Source organism: Cricetulus griseus, chromosome 5, assembly GCF_003668045.3.
Source record: "Cricetulus griseus strain 17A/GY chromosome 5, alternate assembly CriGri-PICRH-1.0, whole genome shotgun sequence".
Taxonomy (NCBI): Eukaryota; Metazoa; Chordata; class Mammalia; order Rodentia; family Cricetidae; genus Cricetulus; species Cricetulus griseus.
The window spans coordinates 88,075,120-88,098,518 of record NC_048598.1 but is presented as its reverse complement, the minus strand read 5'-3'; the positions used below and the strand labels follow the sequence as shown (position 1 = coordinate 88,098,518).

At 45.5% G+C, this 23,399-nt stretch overlaps 1 protein-coding gene across 1 annotated transcript in view; it reads right to left on the bottom strand.

Annotated features, from left to right (window-relative positions):
- Positions 1 to 23,399, bottom strand: part of Prkce (protein kinase C epsilon) — a 515,489-nt gene that overhangs the window by 193,221 nt on the left and 298,869 nt on the right. The window contains exon 3 of the mRNA XM_027417971.1: positions 1,779 to 1,938. Within this exon, the coding sequence (XP_027273772.1) occupies positions 1,779 to 1,938 (160 nt within the window). The remainder of the gene's footprint in view (positions 1 to 1,778; positions 1,939 to 23,399) is intronic.

The window sequence follows — 23,399 nt, the reverse complement described above, 5'->3', positions numbered from 1 at the left end:
AAAAATGCCTCCCAGAAGGCCACAGGGACAGCCTTACTTGTGAAGCAGGTACAAGGCCTGCTTGCATCAACATTTAGTTTCTTGTACAAACACTCATACCTGTGTGGGTAACAGTGCTCTAAAAGTCCACAAATGATCCTGCTTACTCTGGGCAGGAGCCAGTCAATTTAAACACCCCCTTCTCATGGTAAAAAGGACATTCCTCAACTCCTAGCACCAGGGCATACCCACAGAGGGCTCTGTGATGGTTGGTAAGGCCTGCCATTGACTGGCATACTCCGTGGGTATCCAAAATCCTGTCAAGAATTATGGGCAGTCTACAGTTAGGACTGAGGGCTTGGTGTTCAATTAGCCATTAGAGGTTCCTTCTAGAGCCACAGCAAGGTTCCCCTGGCAAGGCTAGTTAGCCTGGAAACAGTTAAACCCAGCTAGCTGTGTTCCTGTCCTCAGTGTACCTGAAACTCATGTCTGCTGGCTAGGGCCACACAGGGACTCCTCTGCTTGGATATACAGACACATTCCAGAGTCACCCTATAGTCCTCAGCCATGAAGGAGCCACAGGTCATTTGGGCCATTCCCAGGAGCTAAAGCTTGGGGTGTTCCCAACAAGCCAAGAGGACGACTCAGCCAGTAAGACCATCTCATAACCCACATAGGAATGGCAGAGCTGAGACACAGAGTCAGTGCTGGCAAGATGCATCTGTGTGAAGTTGTTTAATCCCCTGAAATCAGAGTTATAGGCAGTTATGAACTGCCATGTGAGTGCTGGGAATTGAACCCAGATCCTCAGGAATAGCAGGTAGTGCTCTTAACTGCTGAGCCCCACTAATCTTTCTAGCCCCACTAATGACTTCTAGAACCAACAGTGCCTCAGAGGCCCAATTCAGATGTTCATACTGAAACTTGGCCTCATTGGCTCTCCTCACTGGATCCAACTGTGTGGATTTCTACTCCAGCTCCAAAGAACTCAGAGAATGCCAGAAAGTCTGCTTCTTATTTTTTTTATTATGCACAGTGAAACTAATTTTTATCAGAATCTAATTCCTGTGAAACATTCAAACCTCATACCCTGACACCAGCTGTCTTACTCAGGAAAACCTGTACTGTTGTTGTCCAAGTCTTCGAGGCTGATGTCAGCGCCACACTGGGATGAGAATCAAGGAAAGTGGTACTCTTTCCTTACCGAGGCCTGTCTTTTAAACTTTAAAACCAGAGTTCCAAAGAAAGATGTCACAGTTACTGTAGATGGAGTCCTAATGTTAATAACACACAGCACACTTGGATTTTTATTAGAGAAATATTTCCTTTGTTTCAAATTAAAACACAGTGCTTCTGTCTGGAAGAACTTCTTTCGTTATTTGCTTTCATGGGAAAATTTCTCTCTCCCTCTCACTTTCCCCTCTCCCCTTCTCCCTTCCTCTCTTCATCCCTCCATTTTCTCCCCTCTTTCCCTCTCCCTCCCTCTCTCTTGGTTTCTTCCTTCTCCCTCTGTCTCCCTCCCCATCCTTCTCCCCCAACTCTATTGGGTCACACTGTGTAGGTCTCAAAGACCTGGAACTGCTATGTAGACCAGGCTGGACTCGGACTCACAGAGCTCTGCCTGTCTCTGCTTCTGAGTGCTGGGATCAAAGCCATGCACCACCACCATGCCCAGAAGAAAACCTTTTTTATTCACATCTGCACTTTGGATTGAGGTTCATGGTCTCCTACCCCACGCCTGATCTGCCTTGTCAGCACAGAGAAGCTATAACTAGAGGTTGTTGGAGAGAGGAACTTACCAGATGAAATCTCTGCAGTGGGAGCAGTAGGTAGGCTGCCGAAGGTAGGTGGCCATGAACTTGTGGCCATTGACCTGGTGGACCCTGCGCCTGACAGCCCCTTGCCGTTTCCTGGGCCGCATACGCTCCCTGAATACTCGTTCTTCATTGTCTTTAGGGGCTGCAGAGAGACAGAAGCAGAAAGGTGATCTTTTGGGTTGGTCCACGATAACACTGACTTTTGGGCAGGGGTGGGCTAGGTGGGAGGTAGCTTTTCTGCTGCCAGAGCAGCTGAAGGCTCTGAGGCTTCTCGGTGCTCAGCTGGAAGAAGTGAGCATCCCGAGGGACAGACCCAGAATTCACACAGGCACATCTTCTCACATCTGCCTGCATCCTCAGAGTCCAACCCACTCCAGTCTCTGCTCCCAGCTGTCCCATCCTTTCATGCCTTCTTTACCTGACCTACATGTTTTGATGGTCAAGGGGGAGTCAAAGTGTTTACTGTTCAAATCTTAGCAAACTTTTAGATGGTGTGATCTTGGGCAGGTCAGAGGCAGATCCATTGCCACGGGTCTCGGCATGCACCTCTCTCAATAAATGGCGGCCAAGCTGTTGGGCACATGGTATGGCTGGAAGGCTGGTGCTGGGAATCCCTGTTCACTTGCTGCCTGGCTCTAATAAGTCTTCCTTCTCCCTTATCCCCAGGTTTCCACAATCGATCCTTCTCAAAGGTCAAAAGGAGGGAGGGAGGGATAACACCATGAAAACAGAGGGCTCCTCCCAAGCTCAAGAGCGCTGACAGAAGATCATTTAGTTAGGCCACCAAGGGTAGAGGAGAGAAAAGGTGATCCCGGGAACAAACACCCAGGTGTGCTGAGGGAGCTGAAGTACCCAGGTGGCCTGCTCGATGCTTGCAGAGCCTGCCTTAAGGCTTCCAGGCTGCAGAGCTAACACAGCCCTAGATGATGAAGATAGAGGTCTGCCTATTGCACTTTGACCTCTTGGTCTTCTTTGGGATTCCTTGTTAACTGGTGACTATTGCTTCAAAATGTCCCCAGTGACACCCCCCCCCAGTATAGAAAGCCCATCATTTCCTGTCCTTCCACATGCAGGGTTCTTAACCCAATGACCAGGTCTCCCAGGAACACCCCTGGTGACTTGACACAGAGATCTCTCTGAGCATACATACGTTCATGTATGCATGTTCATGCCGTTACAGTGTGCATGTGGCGATCAGGGGGCCACTTTGCTGAGTTGGCTCTTTCCTGCTACCACACAGGTCCTGGGGACAGAACTCATGTTGTCAGACTTGGCATCGGGCTCCTTTACTCACTGAGGCCTCTCACCAGCCCTGAGCATCCGCTAGTTTTCATAGGAGGAAAGTAAATAACTAAAACTCCAATCTGTGTGGCAGGAATGATTTGTTACAAACCTGATCTACAAAAATCTAACCCCAATCTTGGCATCACAGTATAGAGATTCTTTTTTGCCAAAACAAAACCAAACCAAAAGAACAAAAAACACAACCATTTACTTCTCTCGTAAAACTTAGCCCAGAAAACGCTGGAGTAGTAAATCAGTCCCTAATACACTTAAGATGCAATTAGATTTGCAAGTTTGCCAGCTGTTTGCATCCTGGAAAACTCTGTTTTCGGTTAAGACGGTGAGAAGCCCAATCCAATTTTCTCCAAGGACTCTCATAGCTGTGTGGCAAGTATTCCCACATAGTTTCTGCAGAGGTGGCCCAGTAGTTCAATCACATGTTCCAAACTGTGTTCGATCTGATTCAGAGGGACAATACAGCAACCAAGGGAGTCAACTGTGTTTATTTTCAGATACCCATGGGAGGGGTCATGGAGACGGGTGGTACATTATAGAGTCACACGGGTTACGTGTAAAGGAGGCATCTGTGCAGGTCAGGATGCGGCCAAGGGTCACTCCCATACACTGGGGTCTGTCTGAATGGAACTTGCTCAAATATTACTCTTATTATGCTCTATTACTTCAGTCTCTGAGCACATTTATCTGCCTTGCCTCTTAAGTTAGATTTCATGGGGAGATAACAGGCCATGGAGGCTCAGGCCTGCCATCCTACCACCCAGGAGGCTGAATCAAGAGGATTGCTGTAAGTTCAAAGCCAGCCTGGGCTACAAAGAGAGACCCTGATCGACTTGGAGTAGGAATCAGGAAAACTAGAAAGAGGTCATTGCAGACAGGGTTTGTCTTCCAGGAGGAGGGACAGTAGAACAGGGGTTGTACCAGAGGGACAAGGCAGGTGGGAAAGCTTAAGCTGAGAGGAAAGTATGAGGATGGGGAAAGGGTTGAGGGTTCAAGAGCTAACCAGAATGAAGGATGGATGAAGAAGCCGTGTGAAACGCTACTATTTTGTAAGCCAATTTAAAGGTATACACGGGGGAGGGGCAGATATTATGCATGGCTGGACAATGCTACTCCTAAAACTATGAGTTAGTAAACAAAAACTCCAGCATCAGAGAGATTAGGAGTTCTTTAAGAGTTGTTTCTCAGGGAAGCCAGAAGCTCTTGTTTTTCTTCTTGGCTGCTGGCCACACTCGTGGATAGGACTCTCTTGATGAAGACATTGTATACCTTCCTTATAAGACATCAAGCTAGATCTGATCTGGAGGCTCCATCCTAGAACTGAGCTGAGGGCTAACTCTTGTGCTGTTGGGAGCAGTAAGGAAATCCTCCAAAGCTGCATGGCCCAGCACCCCCAGCTCTGGATCTACACCCCAGAGAACTGAAATAGGGATTTTGAAGTGATGTCTGCTCTCCAGGTTTTAATGAAGCATTGCTTACAATAGTAAGGACAGAGATGCCACCTAAATGCCCATGGGTGATTGGGCAGCTAAAGAGTAGTGTGGTGAGTACATGAAATCGCTTTACTATGTCACACAGAGAAGGAAAACAGTTGTCAGTGGTGTGCTCAGACTCAAATGGGACATCTACATGACTCTCCCCTTAAGGCTCAGTGAACCATCTCAGAAGAAGGGACAGGAAGACTACTCTAAAAGCCCGAGGCTGGGGATGGCAGGGGACAGAGTTTTGTGGCTGTCTGCATTAGAGTTGCACAAGATGCAGCCAGTCTACACAGCCCAGCATGGGGAATGAAGAGGGAAAGGAACCCCAATCCCTAACTTTAGAGGTATGGACGGTTGATGGTTCTTGGGGGGAGGAGTGCAGTTTTATTTAAGGGTGTGGACATGGGTAGGTTAACCATATTCCAGTGGATGGCCCCACACCCAGAAGTATGTGAACAGGATAAACTGGACTTGATGAGCCATTAAAATGTAACAAAGAACACAAAGTTGGGGGTGTCAGTGTGGGGGGCACATCTGTAAGAGTTAAGGGGGAGGAGTGGGAGTGAATGTGATCAAAATATGTCATACAAAATACTCAAAGATTTAATAAAAACACTGAAAACATGAGGAAAAGCTGTCAGTATTCAGGCATCTGTAGTGGCCTGCCCTTGAAGTTCTGACAGGATATGCCCTCAGCTGCAGACACTAAGAGCACCACCTGTGCACATTCACTATGTTCCCTTTTAAAAGGGCCCCGTCCACCTCCCATCTTCTCTCTTTCCCTCTCTCTCTTTCTCTGCCCCACATTTCTCTCTCTCCCCCTTTCCTTTCTCCTCTCTCCTGCTGCTCCTGTCTCCACTTCCCTCTCCTGTTTTTTTATGATCCCTTTCCCTAATAAAAAGCCCCTCTGCTTGAACCCTGGCTCCTTTCTCTCGAATGCCACTTTTCCTAAATTACAACAAAAGCTTCTTAGCATCTGATCTTGGCAGTGATTTCTTGCATATGACACCCTGAAGGCAACAAGAGTGAAGATAGACAATTGGGGCTATATGAGACTAGAAAACCTCACAGAAAAAGAAATCACCTGAATGAAAAGGTAACCTGAAGAACAAAAGAAAATAACTGCAAAATACATACCTGATGAACTGTAGATGCCCAAAATCTAGGAAGAATGCCTACCACTCAAAAGAAAAAGCCACATAACTGAGTCTAAAGCAAGGCAGGGGAACTGGACAAGCAGTTATTCAACTGCCCAGTAGATATTGCTAAAATATGGCACGAGGTGGGACCATAGCATATCCCATTGCGGCCGGGAGACAAACACGCCATCAGGCAGAACTTACATGGGAAGGAAGTGGGGGAAGGTAGAGAGAGAGGGAAGGGAGAGAGAAGACAGACAGAGAGACAGAGAGAAGAGGGGGGTGGAAGAGGCAGGACAGAATGCACAATCCTTCAGCTTTCACTTCCAGAGTAGATCACAGGTATGCACTACTATACCTGGCCACAAGAGGGCAAAGTCAAACAGGAAGTCGGCTTCCTTCCATAACCTGCTCAGTTCCATACCTGTTCAGCTACAAGCCAGAGTCACAGAATTTCTGGTATCAGGAAAAGTCAATATGCTCAGGAGGCACGCATAGAATAAAAACATCCCCAGGCCCCCACCCTGGGAAATTGACAAGTGACCCCAGGTGTCCCTTAACACCTCTAACTCTGTGAAGGATGCTCACCATTGTCTCTGGATGCACTGTACCATACTAGCTGGTGCGACTGCCCCTTTGCCCAGAGGACCCAGGCAATTCTCAGATGTCTCATTTTATGACTCTATATGCCACACAGCAGAAAGGGAAGGATCCCCAAAAGTTAGGGAAAGGCTAGCATTTAGTATGATTGTTTTGTGGAACTCTTTGTGGAAGTAGGGAACCTGATTGGTATGATAGAACAAGAACCCACAAAAGGTACAAGCTGAGCGGTGAAGACATCTGTGGTACCCCAAACCTCAGTATATTCCAGGCACGTATATTATATTCCAATTATAGTATATTATATTATATATATTATATAGTATATATATTATATAGTATAGTATATTCCAATTAGTCCACAAATGTCAAACTCCTGGAACCTTTTACACCAGTAAATATCAAGTAGCCCCAACAAGGAGAACCACCTGTAAGAGACTGCAAGTGGGTGATACCAAAAACAAAAAAGGATTATGCGCTATGTAGTAATTACTCTGTGCAAATAAATTGACTCCGTCCCCTTTCCTTGGTGGGAGGGATGGTCTTTCCTTTTAAACTTTAAGACTACTTGGAGACTCACGAACAGGCTGGCCTGCCACCAGACACCATACTATTCTTGCTGGCAGGCCATTGAAGGATCAATAGCTTTGCTGGCCTCTCGCTAACCAGCCGCATCTCTTCCTACACAAAAGCAGACAGAACTGAATATTGCCTCTCAGCCGAGGTCACAGGCATCCTCAACGCTGGCCTTCTAGAGATGCTTTTCACTTTATGAAAACCCAACAGGAAATGCACTTGTGTCAGGTGGTGGATTCTGGGGTGCTTCCAGACTGTGTGTGGGAGGAAGTACCAAACTCAAGGGACCACAGACACTGTGGCCATCCCAAGGTACCACTGTTATTGCTCATACAGAATTACCCCCGAGGCATACAGCAGCCGTTCTTCAAGCAGGTCTCTTCCTGAGCTCCCACCATTGCACTTCTGTTTTTTGCACTATATTTGAAGTGTGTGTCAGGTGCCTAGGCCAGATTTTTGTCTTTGTTACAAACTTGAAATTTCCAAACAAATCATTACTCTCTTTAGGTTCTTTTTTTTTTTTTGTTTGTTTTTTTTGTTGTTGTTGTTTTTCTATCAAGAGAGGGAGACACCTAGGCCAGGTCAGACACTGGACTGGAAGGAGCAGGGCTGTGCCATTTCATCTTATTGACCTGACAGGATCTGGAGTGACCTAGGAGACACGCCACTAGATCTATCTGTGAGGGTCTCTCCAGTGAGGTTTAACTGAAAGGGGGTGGCCCACCCTGAATCTAGATGACACCATCCCATAGACTGGGGTCCATGTGAGCTGAACACAGGCATTCATCTGATTCTTGATGGATTACAATGCAACCAGCTCATGTTTCCAACAGTCATGCCTTACCCCCACAATGAGCTGCTTCCCTTTCAAACGTTGAGTTAAACAAAACTTCATTAAGTCATCCTTGCCAGGTACAGGAAAGAGTACCAAGTCATACCGGGGCCTGAGGAATGCCAGAGCTCAACCTCTGGGAGTGCATTTAAATTTGCCTTTCAATAGTTCCTTGGTTTGGGAAGTATATAGACTTGCTAGGCTAAAACAAAACAAAAATCCAATGTGACATGGATTAAAAAAAAAAAAAGAACCAAACAAAATGAATTTCTGAAGCATGAGGCAGTGGTACCTCTTATTTTCCATGAGGAAAATGGGCGGTGCTGTTTTCATGAGAACAAACGCTTCATATAAGTAAATATTTATGTGGTGCCAAAGAATATGCCCTACATATTGTCTTCACACAATACATTAAAAAAATCTTCATGTTCAAAACAGGAAAGAGGAAGCAGTGGTTGATTTCTTGGGAGAGATAGCTCTCTGAGCATCCTCCCAGAGTCATAGCATCCGTCAGCAGGTCTGTAAGTGATGGCTTGGGAGGAGTATGCATCGCTGCATTGGGTGTGTAATCTCATCAGAAGAGTGCTGGTGTCATTTCAAGAGTAGCATCTCGAATTCAACATAAACCCTTTTCTTCTTCCTTTCTGAATGACCTCTGCTGTGTTCACAACAGAACTTAAGTTCTATCTAGTCACGGAAACAAAACTGTAGCTGGTGTGCGCTCTCCATGGGGGCAAAAGTCAATGAATGAAAACACTGAATACTGATGGAACAAGGGTATGGCACCTGTATACACTGATGAAAACGATTGTTTGACACTAGGGAAATGAGACAGACATACCCAGCCCCACAGGCCACGGGTTCCTAGATCAAGTGCACCGTAAACAGCGCCAAGTATGGCAGAGAGAAAGATCACTTATGCAGGAAGTCGGCTTGCTTCCTGTGTGTATTCTTTCTTTTACCTGTTCAGTTACCTGCTAGAGTCATAGTGGAATGTCTGGTATCTAAGAAAAGTCATTATCCCCAGGAGGGAAGAAAAGAATAAAAATATCCCCAGGCTCCCAGCCTGGGAAAGTGACCAAGTTGGACATCTGCCAAGGGAGGGGCCCCGGTCCGTGCTGTGCCACTGAGGTCCAGGATGGGTGACAGGGAACTTGTCCAATGCTGCAGACCTGAGCGAGCACTGTGGAGGTTATGCACACAGGGCCGCTTCCTCCCCTTGTTCACATTCATAAAGTGTGGTGTTAAAGCCCACTTGAGGGGTGCAGTGCCACTTGAGTCTGCTTGTCCCCAGGGGTTAGTTGGCAGTTGTGGAAGCAGGATCAGACGTCTCCTTCTTCCTCAAATCACTACCCAGCCTTTCTGAGTCATAGTTACTACAACTTTCTTACCCCAACCCTCCAGTGTTGTTAATGCCTGCTATTCAGAGTATCCAGTTGCAACAGGCAGAGTTTAGAGATGGAGGAAATAGAGTGAGCTAAAACTCCTCCCTCTCACATCCAGGTAGCCCTGCCCTGCCTCCCTGTGGATCATAAAGCTTTTGAAAATTAAGTAAGGGCCCCAACTCACCAAACCACAAGGATTTAACTTTCTGGTTTTCCTTGACTTACTTCTTTGCTAAGGCAATTTTGAACTCTCACTAATTTTTAAAATTAAAATCATAATTGAGCATAACTGCAAGTGAGCTGAGACAGGGGGAATCACTGAGATAAAACAGTGAGGCTGTCTTTCCTAGTTCCCACCCCACCCCCAATTTAAAAAAAAGGCATGGCTCCTTCAAAATTGGTGTCGAGGCTGGGCAGAGTTCCCAGGGAGCAGGCAGGGTGGGAGCAGCAGGTTTATTGCTGACCTAAGAAGGAAGAGTAATCTTAGACTAAAGCCAGAAGATTAAAGGAAGAAAATAAAAGGTAATAGGAGAGCAGCAAGATAAGGAGTTGGAAGAGAAGAAATAAAGAGTAGAAAGAAGTTAAGGTAATTGTTGAGTCACTGAGCAAGCCCAGGGTGCCACTAAGCACATGTGCCCATGCCTTCCAGCAGAGTTTGACATGGTGAACTGATGGGGGATGTCCTTCTGTATGAGGTGAATATATGTTTCTCTTATTGGTTTAATAAAATTCGGATTGGCCAGTAGCCAGGCAGGAAATACAGGCTACCAGAGTAGAATAATTCTAGTAAGAGGAAGGCAGAGAGGAGCCACCACAGAGATGTCATGTAGCCGCCAAAGGAGTAACAGGTCCGGGCAGTCTCTGGTAAGCCAAGACCACATGGAGATACTTAGATTAATAGAAATGGGCTAATAATTAAGAGAAAGCTAGCCAATAAGAAGCCTGAGCCAATGGTCAATCAGTTTATAATTATATAAGCTTCTGTCTGTTTATTTGGGCTAAAGGGCTGTGGGACTTGGAGGGATGAAAACTCCCTCTACAGTGAATCCAGCTCAAGACTACATAGACACAGCCATGACAGCATGCCAGACTAGTAGTTGACAGAGAAGCCATGAGGAGAGTATGTTCCCTCCTCCAGGACAGCCAATCCTTACTCCTGAGACTCCCAGGATTGAAGTTACTATTTCTGTTACACATGCTACACACCACACACAGTGTCCTCTGCAGCTACCATGAGGATTTCGAAGCTCAGATCAAATCTCGTTACTGTAACATTAGACCTGAGAGGTTAAAACAAACAGCAGAGCAGAAGCGTGTGTGTGTGTGTGTGTGTGTGTGTGTGTGTGTGTGTGTGTGTGTGTGTGTGATACTCTTTGGTTCTTTCTAATCACCTGAGAAAACAAGGTGGTGCCATTTTACCTCCTCCACAATGGAGCTGCTATGGTTTCTGGTGAGCGGCCCAGTCAAGGATATGTTTGAACTAGTTTCTTTAGCTCTCTGCTGCCCACCCAGGAGTTTAGGGTGACCCTCTTCCTCCTGTACCAAGGACTTTGGTGCCTTTAAAAACTCAAAATCCTTTCCCCTTATCAGTGGCCAAGGAAAACTCTGGTTAACTTCTGTGTGAGAGTCACTGAAACTTGATATGTCATGGACCAGAAGTTCTTGGGGGATGATTCTCAAACTCTTCTTGCTGGTCAGGACAAAAATGTCTCTTTTTACTTTGGAGAATATCCAATAAAATCAAATAAAGCAATCTTACTTCTGTACATATATTCAAATAACATGAAATGTTACCTTCACCCCCAAAAGCCATACATAGATTTTTTTTTTTTGGTTTTTCAAGACAGGGTTTCTCTGTGTAGCTTTGGAGCCTATCCTGGCAGTCGCTCTGGAGACCAGGCTGGCCTCCAACTCACAGAGATGCACTTGCCTCTGCCTCAAGTGCTGGGATTAAAGGCATGCACCATCAACACCTGGCTATACATAGATTTTTTGGTAGCAGCTCTATCTATAGTCAACAAGAAAGGAGGGACCAACTGTCCCTCACTGAAGGACTGATGGATGTGCATGCATTGGAATTCAACCAAGGAACAAGTAAGGCACGGAAATGAAAATGGGGATGAATTGAGTTTGTGGAGGGGTCAAAAGCCTCCATACAGACTTCTGAGTCTATTCAAGTCATAGTCTGGAGGAAGTCGAATCACAAGCATTGAAAAGCCTACCCCAGGCTGATGGCAGGCAGGGGATTTAACTACAAAATGGGATAGAGAACAGGATAATTGGAGGGGGGTTGCCTAAAATATTCCATGTTTTGATTGTAGTAGCTTACATGACTGCACATGTTTGTCAAAACACAGAACTAACACGGGCCAGAAAGAGTGAGTTTTACTGTATGCAAATTAAATTTTGAAAGTTGGAGGAAAAGAGAAAGGAAGGAAGGAAGGAAGGAAGGAAGGAAGGAAGGAAGGAAGGAAGGAAGGAAGGGAAGAGAAGGGAAGGGAAGGAGGGAGGGAGGACCTACTTCCATTCTCAGTCCTGCCTGTGTCATGGGAAGAGCTGCTGGGAGGCTGTATAAAAGAACACCCGAAGCATTTATACAGCCTATCGCCAGGACTAGCACAGCAGACTAGGCAGTCCTCAGGAGCTGGGCAGGAGCTGCCACGCCTACTTCCCTCCCTAACTGGCTTTTCTTCCTGCAGTTCCCGCTCACCCCTTACTCATGTGTGTCTCTCCAATACCATCTTTGGAAGCCTTGGGGCTCCATGCTCCCTCTTAGCCTCTCATCATGGTGTGCTTCCTCCCCACACAGGGCTCTCTCTCTCTCTCTCTCTCTCTCTCTCTCTCTCTCTCTCTCTCTCTCTCTCTCTCTCTCTCTCTCTCTGTTTGAAATTGTTCCCATCCTTTAACACATCTCTCTTGCGTGAGAATTTTTCTCATCAGAGGAGACCACAGGGATCCTCTCTTCTTCGAACTCGTATAGTGCTGGGAGTCTTTACTGTTCAATTTTATATTCGCCCATTAAGCATGTAATGAGCTACATCAAATGCTTGCTGTTCTTTGCTCATGGAGACAGCCAGTTACTCCAGGAAAAGAACTCTTAAGATTTCTCTTGCATCTTTTCCCCATCCTCACCCTAATGCCCTCATTCATATTAGTAGTTCTAATCATTATTAATTGAATAAAACGCCCAAGCCTCAACAACAATGGGAAAGAGAACATTGCAATCTGTCTACTTATAGCTCAAAATCATTATGCAGTTTTGCTTTCCATTCAATGTGATTGAAATGCCTTCTCACAAAATAAAGCCATCCATGGTTCTAAAGAATTTAATAATCCATGAAGGACCCACAATAGCACAGTAAGTGCACATACTTCCTGCCGTCCGATTGTTTCCAAGTGTAAGAGTTCTTTCATGTTACAGCACATTGAGGTGTTACCACTCCCTGTTATTTTTTTTTAATCCCACTCAAACAAATTCTATGCATTTCTTTTCTCATCTACAAGTCTTGGCCATGCATCTCGAGCTAATATTCGTCCTTTATGGGCATTTCCTATTTCCGTGCATGCTCCTGCTTAAACTAGATAGGCCAAACTATTTAGTCTTCCAATCCCAGAGAGCGGAGCTGCATGAGCGAAGTCATCTGAACTGATGTCAGTGTTTACAGGCTCCCGTTACATCCTATTGCATGTGCTTTGGCTATCTTCATGTTAAAGACTAAACAGACAATTCAATATTGACAAAGTGTTAACTTGGTTGCAAGGGAATTATCTTTTCTCTAGAAATGTCCAACAGCATATAAAGGCCTTCTGGCTCTGTATCAAGTTTTCAGTGAAAAGAAACCCTCGGTTTTTGTCTGCTCTACATGTACAGTCCCCTCTTTGTAACATCATGCAGGTGTGTCAGGAAATAGGTTGGAGAACTGTTTGTTTCTCAGCCCTGAACCACTGGAGACACACACCCTGTGTGCTTCAAAACTCTTCCCATGTGGGAGAGAGGCACTGACAAGGGTTGAGGTCTGAGATCATTGTCTAAGTTGCTATTTTCAATCAATACCAGTTCTCTCTAGTTAGAATTGAACATGCGTTGACTCAGCAGATAGAGGAAACATGACAGACACCCAAATATGACTGGAAAAGTCTCTTTCTCTCTCACACACACACACACACCACACACCACAATGCACCCCACTATGTCTCTGGTTCTGGAACTTGAGAATTGCAAGCCTCTCGAAGCAGAAGGGCACTCCACCTCAGGGTTTCTTTTCAGTGGGTCTGGTTTAGAGTCGGAGAACCTGTCATTTCCGACAAGCTCTTAGGACATGTAGACAGGCCCAGAACTGAGCACAGTTGAGGGACCTCTGCCTTGGGTTGTCCACAGTCTCCTAGCCCACAGGAATCTTTGGAAATATCCTTGCTAGGAAATGGGAAATCATCTCAGAGCCCCACAACCGAGGTAGCTAAAGCCATCTGCAGGGAAACAGCTTCCTAAGGATGTCAAGTAAGATATCTCTAGGTGTCCCTAGAGAAAATTTCTTGTATCTTCTAAGGAGCTGAGCTACAGGGTGAGTAGGTGATAAAGAGAACACAGCAAATAATTGACTGAAAAACATACACACCAAAGGGGAAACAGTGCCAGTGAACAGAACACCCAGATTCTACATCCACCCCCAGAGCAACTGCTGTGTGCCAGGGAGGCGGCCAACCACTGACTCCTCACTTGGGTTTGCAGATGGCTGGAGGAGAACGGACTGTAGGCTGAGGCCTGGCATCTCTGTTTTCATTGGGTGTCTGGTCCCCTTTACTATCTCTTAAGCTTTGGGACACATCCTTGCTCTGCTCTCCATGTAGACAAGTTGATCATTCAAGGAGTGGCTCTCTAAAAACTGGTGATACAAGGCCGCTTTAGCCCTAAATAAAGCCTAACCTCTATTGTCTTCTTCAAAGACTGAAGACATCAAAGTAAGACTAAGATTCCCGGAACAGGAAGCCGTGTAGCCCCATCCCTTCATGATGAGACTGTCTTCCTCAGATCTACTGAATGGGAAGAACTTCCCCATGACAGTAACTGAGCAACCAACCAGCAGTGGGAGCCAGAAGGCCACCTCTTGTGAGGATGACTAGAACTTTTAGAGCCCCACAAAAACAGACTAGAGATAAGCATCCATGAGACCAGTTAACGATGCACACCTCTTTTTGTGTGTGAGGTGAGGTGGTGGGAGGACAACCTTAGGCATTCTACCTTATTTGAGATGGTCTCTCAGTCACTACAGTTGTCAGTCAAGTTAGCTGCTTCTGGGATTCTCCTGTCTCCTTTCCCATCCAGCTGTAAGAGAGCTGGGGTTACAGGTTATGTGCCACTGTATCCAGCTGTAACTGGGCTCTGGAACACACATTCACACCTTCATGCTTGCATGGAAAGTAATTTATTCTGAGTCATCTCCTTCATCCCAATTATGTGTATTTCTTGCCCTTCCTTTTGTTCCTTCAATGTTTAAACAGGAAGCTCTTGACTGTACCCCCAAACCTCCCCAATGAGCCTATACTACATAAACAATCCCTTTCCTTGTTTCACTAGTTTTCTTCTTCTTCTTTTTTTTTTTCTTTCTTAGAGCAAGTGGCTAGAATGGCTTGTCAGGACTCTCTGGGGTCATCATCAGTCTGTCAACATCATCTTATCAGTGACAATTTGTATCTCTCCAACCCTGGGACATTGAAGCGAAGACCTTGTTTGTAACCAGTTTCTTTCTAGGTCTCTGTAGTGAGACACTTGAGAGCCTTTCTCAGCATAAAATAGTGACACTCTATTACAAGTCCCTGCCTTGGGCCTGTCTACAGAGATTTCCATTTTAGTGGCCCTAGAAAAGTCTTTGATTGGTTCTCACATAGCATCTTAATGCATCCTCTGGGACTTAACTCAAGAACCAAATTGAAACTCATGGTGGAGATTTCTAGGCTTCTTGGGCTTAAGGGAATCTGTGTTGTCATTGCTTATATTCTTTGCCTTTCACCTAGGATGAGAAAATATTTCATGGCAAGTACATTTATTTCATTCCAAGAGTCAAAAGTGATATATGAAAATGGTGTTTAAATATGTTTCCTTAAATGTAATAGACAGTGATAGTAGGTGAGATAGTAGGAGGGGAGGTGACGAGTTTCCATGCCCAGGAATTCATTTACTTCTTTGAATATTTGACCCCACTCTGAGCCTTGCCTGCATCAACTACCAAATCAAGTACCAACTACCCGAGAACTGATATTCCATGACCCTTGTTCTCAGCCCTGGCAACAATACACCCACTTAGAGAATAAACTTGTGTCTGGGGTTGGCCAGCCAACTGAGTCGTGCTTGCTAGGGTGGAGACAGGCACTGGGATTGGGTTAAAACTCCTCAGGAGACACTAATGTACAGCTCTTGTTGAGGGGAGCATTCCTATCAGCAAAGATCAGGAGAGATACTTAGGAATAGAGGTATTGATCAAGCCAATACATCCTAATCTAGCAACTGCCTGTAACACAGAGCAAAAGTTTGGTTTAATGCCTTCCCTTCTTCTTCCTTCTTCCTCTTCCCCTTTCCTCCTCCTCCTCTTCCTTCCTTCTTTGCCTCCTCCTCCTTTGGGCATTATGGCTCAGCTGGAGATTCTAGGTGGTATCTATGGTGTGAGAATTAGGCATGCCCAACCTTTTGACACTGTGGTATGATGTTGTCATTTGCAAAGTTTGCGCTCAGGAATCTAGCAATACTTTCAAACTTTGCAAAAAAAAAAATCTCATGTTTTAAAAGTAAACCTACAGTTTTGTGTTTGGTCTCATTTGTAACTATTCTGGAGCACATATGGCTGGCAGGCCATGGGTTAGACACATCTGGTAGATATTCAGGTAGACAGAGAGGGATGGGAAAGGGGGAGGGGAAATAAAAGAAGAAAGAAGAGCATGTGTTGGGATATTTGATTGCACTGACACTATGAGACTGTTAATAAATTTAAACCGACAGTTTTATTTGGCTTTCTGGGTTTCACCGAGGTATTTTCTGAGCTCCTTGCAAACAGAGAATGGTTGTCTAATGGGATGCTGGTGTTTTGTGGCACAATATCACTCAAACAAGGCACTTTTCGTGTTTCTTTCTCTACAAGAGTTGTGTCCCCAGAGAGCCAAGTGTCGATGGGCTTTCTGTCAGTCAAACCTCCCTTTAAATGTACATTCAAGGCCATAGGAGGGAGCCCTGTGGTGTGTGCTTTCGAAGAGTGACTGAATGGTTTGGTAATGCTAATAATTATACCTTAATTCAACTATTTAGTAAACCTAAACTTAACATAGCAATTTCAGGGTAAAATAGGGGTTTTTTGGGTTGCTTTAATTTGAACTCTTACCAAGGGAGTCTGGGGCCGTCCTAACACATTTCACAAATAGTCCCAACTCCTCCAGAGTGCTCGTTTTCAGCCACAGAAGGGAGTGTTTTATTAGTTTCAACTTTAGGGGGCTTTCTCCCATGGAGGGAGTGAGAGAAAAAGAGAGAACAGCACGGTAGTGCTGTGACCATGACATGTGCATGGAGGTTAAGGGCCAAGGTCAGCAGAGGGAGACCAAATGAACACTGGGAGCGGAGGGCCCAGGCCCCTAGCTCTGCACCCCTAGCTGAATTCCCTCCTTCCTCTAGACTTTGTTTTGCTTATCTGGGTAAAAGAAATACCAGAGGTTGGACGTTGGTGGCGCATGCCTTTAATCTCAGCACTCGGGAGGCAGAGGCAGGCGGATCTCTGTGAGTTCGAGGCCAGCCTGGTCTCCAGAGCGAGTGCCAGGATAGGCTCCAAAGCCACACAGAGAAACCCTGTCTTGAAAAAACAAACAAAAAAAATTAAAAGAAATACCAGAGTAAGCAATTTATAATCTCTCTTCAGCCCTCATGTCTAGAATTTTCTGATTGTTGGAGGGCCTGGATCGCTTGAGGTTGTCACAAGTTACAGTTCTAGGAGTCAGTCTCTCAGTGCTTTGCTCCAGCTAGGCACAAACTCAGAGGTGGGACAGGAAAACTAAAATCACTCTGTAGATTGTATGCCACACAAAAGCTACACTCACCTCCTGCACAGAGCTCCACTGTCTAGATTAGGACCCTAACTTTCTTAGTTTCTGCCTGGTCTGGCCTGACCCTAGTAAGAGAAACACCTAGAACTGGAGACGCCAAAGCACAAATCAGCGGTCAACACTTGAATGCAGCTCCGTGTCAAAAAGCTTTCTGAGGCCCAGACAGCCTTGCCGCAGGAGTCAATATCATGGGCATATACAACATCACATAGTTCCAGTGAAGAAATCAAGGTCAAACTATCAGCCCAAAGATGAACCAGCCTGGAGTCTGCCTGAGGGCCTTGCAAGAGGCATTGTCAGAGGTCCTGATTGGGCCTAGCCAATGAGGGGAGACCATACAATGTCAACAGATTCCAGGCGGTCTGGGTTCTGGGAGGAGGGCATATAAGGCTCTCCCCATTGCTGAATAAGTGAGTCTGCTTTTTACCTGATTGCTGGTATGTGTGCCTTTGATGCTGTGCCTTCTAACCCCTCCCACGAGGGAGTTGTTAGGACCCAGCTACAAGGGACACCACTTTCTGAGTGATGTTTTCAGAGCTACTGCCTAAACAACCTGTCCCTTCTAGGGCCTTAGGTTAATGCTGACTATTGCAGTAGTCCCTAATCCCTGTCACTTATCAGCATCCCCTGGGAAGCTGGAGCAACCAGACGCCAGGGTCACATCCTAGTCACACTGGATGAGAGGTAACTGTGTCTTTTTTAAAATCAGCTCCCCAGGAAATCTATCGCAGGTGACACTCCTGCTTTTGCAGGACCCAGGTTTGAAGCTGCGGTCTGGACCCTAAGAAACTTACAAGTGTAATTCACAGTCACAGCCAAGGACACACAACACAACAGGATGAGAGGCGACTCCATCTGAGGCTGTCATAGTGGCCGTACAAGTTACTGCTCTCATTGTGGTGACCAAATACATAAAAGAAGTGTAGTGAGAGATCCACCCAGCTGCATCTGTGGTGCTGACCATGCCCATTTGGTCACAGGTGTGTACCTGATTAGGTCTGGGGCCTGGATAGACTTGCTCTCTCTTAGTTGGGTCATGGAGAGCAGCCTAGGTGTGGATCCTTGGAACTGGAACTTGCCGGTCATCGACTCCTTATGTAAGTGACTTCCTGAACAAAATTAGCCTATATTTAACCAAGTCCCATGCATCTACAAAGAAGCGATTAATGGAGGGAGGTTTTGGCTCACAGTTCAAATAGTCCTCGATTGCCTGTTAGCAACCCACTTCTTGTAGTGAGACCCCCTACCCCCTACCCCCTAATGTTTCTCCAACTTCCCCAAAATAGTGCCACCAGCTGGATACTAAGTGTTTACACACGTGAGCCTGTGCAGAACATTTGCACGTCGGAACTGCAACAGTGGCCAAGTGAATATGGCCTCAGGCAGAAAACCTCAGCCACATCTAGCCAACAGAAGGCTGAAGACATGAACCTGGGAGTTGAAATGCCATGGGTTATTTACTGAGAGGATTGAGTCTCATCAATTCTTGAGGGGCAACGAGGACCAAGTTCTCATTAGTTGCTGAGGGGTGCCAATCCTGAGGCTTATCTACCAGCCACTGCTCCCAGTCCCCAAAAACATCCTACCCTGAGCCAAGAGAAGCTTGAACAAAAGACCATGGGCAGGCCCAACACTGATCTGCATCCTACATGTCCCTCTGACCCCCAATCACCCTCCTTCTCCAGATAATGGAAATGACTTGTTAGACACACTGCCTGGGGCATCATCGGGTAGTTCCTGGGGAAACTGGAGCAGCGTCAAGAATAAACTCTGGCAATGACCTTGGCAGCTGTTTTCTCCCCAGCCAGCCAGAGTGCCTTGTGCAGATGTGACGTCTTTATCAACGATCCTCAAAATTAGAGTGTGAAAAGCAGAAAGAAATGAGCTCCCAGCAAGTGCAACTCATCGTCTGCCAGCAGCTTCGGGAGATCAGCTCCTCATACTCAAATTAGAATGACAAATGTGGCTGCCTAAAGACCAGAGGCTGGCTGGTATCCACCATGGAACAATAACTAAATGCCCCATCTGTCACTCAGTGGCCTTCCTTTTTTATTTCTAATTTTAAAATTTAGCATTAATTTGTGGTTAACATACTAATTCCACTAAAGGGGCTGAAGGGGGGCGGTGGGGAGCTTCAGGCAGTAGCAGTCTCTGGTCAAACTCATTTTACAAACCAGGCATGGTCACACACACACCTGTCAACTAGCACTTGGGCCTCAGCCAGGAGGGCTGAGAATCTGAGGCCATCCCGGGGTAAAAAGGGAGACTCAGTCTCCAACACAAAATAAACAGAAATGTTAATGCTACAGAAAGCTACCTGGTTAGGTTTCCTGGCCTTCAGCCAGAGGGATATTCCATAAGGATTTTTTTAGGGAGATGTTTTATTTCATACAACTCTGGAAGAGATTTCAAAAAAAAAAAAATCCTGAATAATATAAAATACAATCACTGCATTTCCCATCCAAAACTTGGTAGATCCCTTTCAGAGTTAGAAAAAACTAATTTTAAAACCCATAAAAGTAAATGCTCCCCCCTCCAAAAAAAAAAAAAAACCCAAAACCAAATCCAAAAACTATTGACATAGAGGAATAACAGGAACTTGTTTCACCGGGAGCATTCATTTCATGCTAACCTAGTTACAGCAGTATAAACTGGCTCAAGGACCTTGACAGACAAAAAGAATTAAACAGGTCAGAAGGAGGAGGCTCAACAGCGACCACCTGAATGGATCATTACATGAGCCCAAGTCCACAGGCTGTCACACTGCAGGAAAGGTCAACTCAAGTGTAAGAAGAGAAACACAGCAGGACTTTTATTTTATAATGATGAAGGTACTTAAATTTTATAATGATGAAGGTACTTAAAATGAATTAACACCCTCTAGTCAGGCATCTAGCAAATGCTCTTACCTTCCAGTAAGATAAAGACCGAAGACAGAAAAACAAGAATAAGCAGAGGACATGACCAGTTTTTTCTTGGGGAACACAAAATTATTTGTGACCCGAAAAATCAGAATTCAAATGAAGAGCTGTCCTGTTATACCCTCTTGGGGGAGGGGCAAAAACTGAACCTCTGTCTTTACGGAGTGCTGCAAAGGATATGGCACAGTTTTTTAGGCTGCTATTGGGGGTGGAGGCCATCACGACCTAGTTGAAGGGCAATTTGACCACAATTGGCTAAGCTAACATTCATTTTCTACTGATGAGTAGTTTCTAAGGACACACTTGCAGGGAACGGTATGCACTTAGACTCCATGGCAGTAAAAAACTTAAAACTTTAATGTCCATCAACAAGTGAACGGATTAAAAATGATACTGTCCTGGAGAGGATACGAGTCAGCAGTGAACATACATGGACCTGCTTTATACCACTACAGACAAGTCTTTGAACACAAGGTTGCCTTTAAAAAGTATGCTTCCCACTGAGCCGAACTCCTGGAATCCAGTTGAAGAGAGGGAGGAGTGATGAGCAGAGATGTCAAGACCATGCTGGGGAAACCCACAGTAACAGCTGACCTAAGCAAGTGGGAGCTCATGAACCCCAGTCTGGTAGCCAGGAAACCAGCATAAGAACGAACAAGATCCACTGAACGTGGGTGTCAGTTGAGAGGCCTGGGTAGTCTGTGGGGCCTCTGGCAGTGGAACCAGTATTTATCCCTAGTGCACGAATGGGCTTTGGGAAACCATTCCCTATAGATGGATACTCTCTCAGCCTAGATACACTGGGGAAGGCCTAGGCCCTGCCCCAAATCATGTGACAGACTTTGATGATCCCTCATGGGAGGCCTTATCCTCTCTTCCCTGAGGAGTTGATGGGGGGTGGGATGTGGGGTTGGGGGGGGGATGAGAGGATGGGAGGGAGAGGGAACTGGGATTGATATGTAAGATAAGATTGTTTTTAATTTAAGTAAAAAATTAATAAAAAAGTATGCTTCCAATGGATAATACAATAAATACACAATTTTCCCATGGGTTTACAATACATATACATACATTACTTTGGAAACCACACAGCTGTGAGAAAACAACAACAGAAAACAAAACCTGCCAACTTCAGCCTAGTTGCCACCATTAGGAGAAGGGGCACTAGAAGACTTTGGTTGTGTCCAATGTTTCATCTCAGCAAAGCAAATGAAAGAGGCCCAAAGCAAGTACTGCTTTCCATGCGTCAACTCTGAATCATGGGGCACTTAGCTTGTCGCTAAATCATTCTTGCCTTATCACCTGTGTCTGAACAATTTCCACCATGCACAAAAGGTCTGTGTGTCCACATGCCACATCCATGTGCTGAGTGTGAGCCACCGACACTAATATGTGATTGCTTTGCGTAGTAAACCTTAAAAGCAGTCGCAGTTTACAGGCTCACCCATTGTAGCACCGAGCTGGGGTGCCTGGCACTTACATGCTTATAGATGTGAGCAATGCCTGGGCATGTGTGTGCAGGCTGGGATACTGGAAGGGAGTTTTATGACCACAGAAAGATGCATTAGCACACACTTCTCTAATGCCTTCTGCATCCCATTTACCTTTCACCTCAAACTGCTACTGGAGGAAACAGGTTAGAAAAGGAATGCAAGTTTCACTGCAAGAAAGTCTAACTCGATGAGAGCCTGGCTCTCCCTGATTTTTCACTCTATAGAAACTGCCTCAAGAAATACAATGATGGCATGTGGGGAAACTTCACTGCCTCATTTGGAAAGGAATTAGGTTAACTAGCAAACTGGTAGAGTATAAAAGATGAGGATGATAAAGACCACATGACAAAATAGGCATGAGTTTGCTACAAAGAAAACCTTCAGAAGCACTCAGTGATAGTGTATACATCAAAAGGCAGGCAAAGATTAGATGTGCAAAAACAAAACCAATTGCGTTAGCATAGCAAAACACTTCCATTCTCTCTGTAACATTTTAAACCTTCAAATTTACAACATTTCCTTCTTTCTTTCCCCCCTCTAAGACAAGGGCAGTGTTTTTTTCTTAAGTGTCTGTCTTTGGGAGGTAGGTAGAATGTACCATTGGAAGTTGCTGTTGACAGAGTTGTGCAACCATTCTGACCAACAATTTCACAACATTTTTTTTTCTTTCCACTTTGTGGTAGTATACGCCTATCAGGCACCTTCTGCTTCCCCCGGGCCCTTGTCCCCAACAATCTCTAATTTACTGTCTCTTTAGAAATTCCAATGCTCTATAAATGTCTTTGGGAACTGGCTCTTTTCTCCTGGCACAGTGTCTTCAAGGTTTGTCCACACTGGCAGTGTATAACATGACCTCAACTCTCCTTGCTAAAGACCATTGCCTACATGTCCATACCACACTTCTTTCTATGCGAACTTTTACGGTACAAACAAATACACCAAGTCACGGAAAGTGTTTCACAGAGTTCTCTTTCTGTTTACCCTATAGTTTTGGGGATTGGGAGATCCTCATGGAGCTGGTCATCTCAAAGCCTGGGGCCCACAAAGTTGCTGAACATTCGTATTAGACAGAGATTCTGCTGCTCCTGACTGCTGAAGGCATCTGCAGTGACACTGGTGGCTGTGTAGTGTCTCTCTCCTTAGACTGAAAGCCTCTCAGAACACACCCTAGTCTAGTGCATTGGGTGCCAGTCATTTTCCTGCCTAAGGGGCGGATTCAGTGGCCAGTGTATTTACAGGTGCTTCTGTGTGCAGCTCTCGTGACAGCCCCTGCCCTCTCATTGGCTCAAAGATGGCTCTGTAGACAGGAAGTGTAAAAATCTGTGTTTTATTGGAGGAACACATGCATGCATGTAAGTTTGACTTAGGGTTTGTTTGTATTGGTCTTGGGGATCTAACCCAGAGTCCCATGCAGGCCAGACAGGCAGGGTTTAGGGTAAATTTAACTTTGTCCTTCAGCCACAGGAAAGTCCCAGGCAAGAGGGGGAACTCAAGGACGAGCAGGAAGCTCTCTTTCCATTCACAGAAAGAAAGAGGGCTCTGAAGATGCAGCCTAAGGGCATGGGACAAGTATCACCACTAGACTATGGAACACTTCTGTCACAATTGTATGATCATCAAACTGGAAATTCACCTAAATGTCCAAGGATTTATATGTGAGGTCGCTTGAGTGAAGCCTTTTGTTTAAGAAAGAATTTGCGTAAGGCAGAATGCATAGATTCAATTTGGTAAGTAGATGACTCTTGACAACTATATACAGCAGGGTTACCACCTCTCTAACCTGACCTGCCTTCTTTGC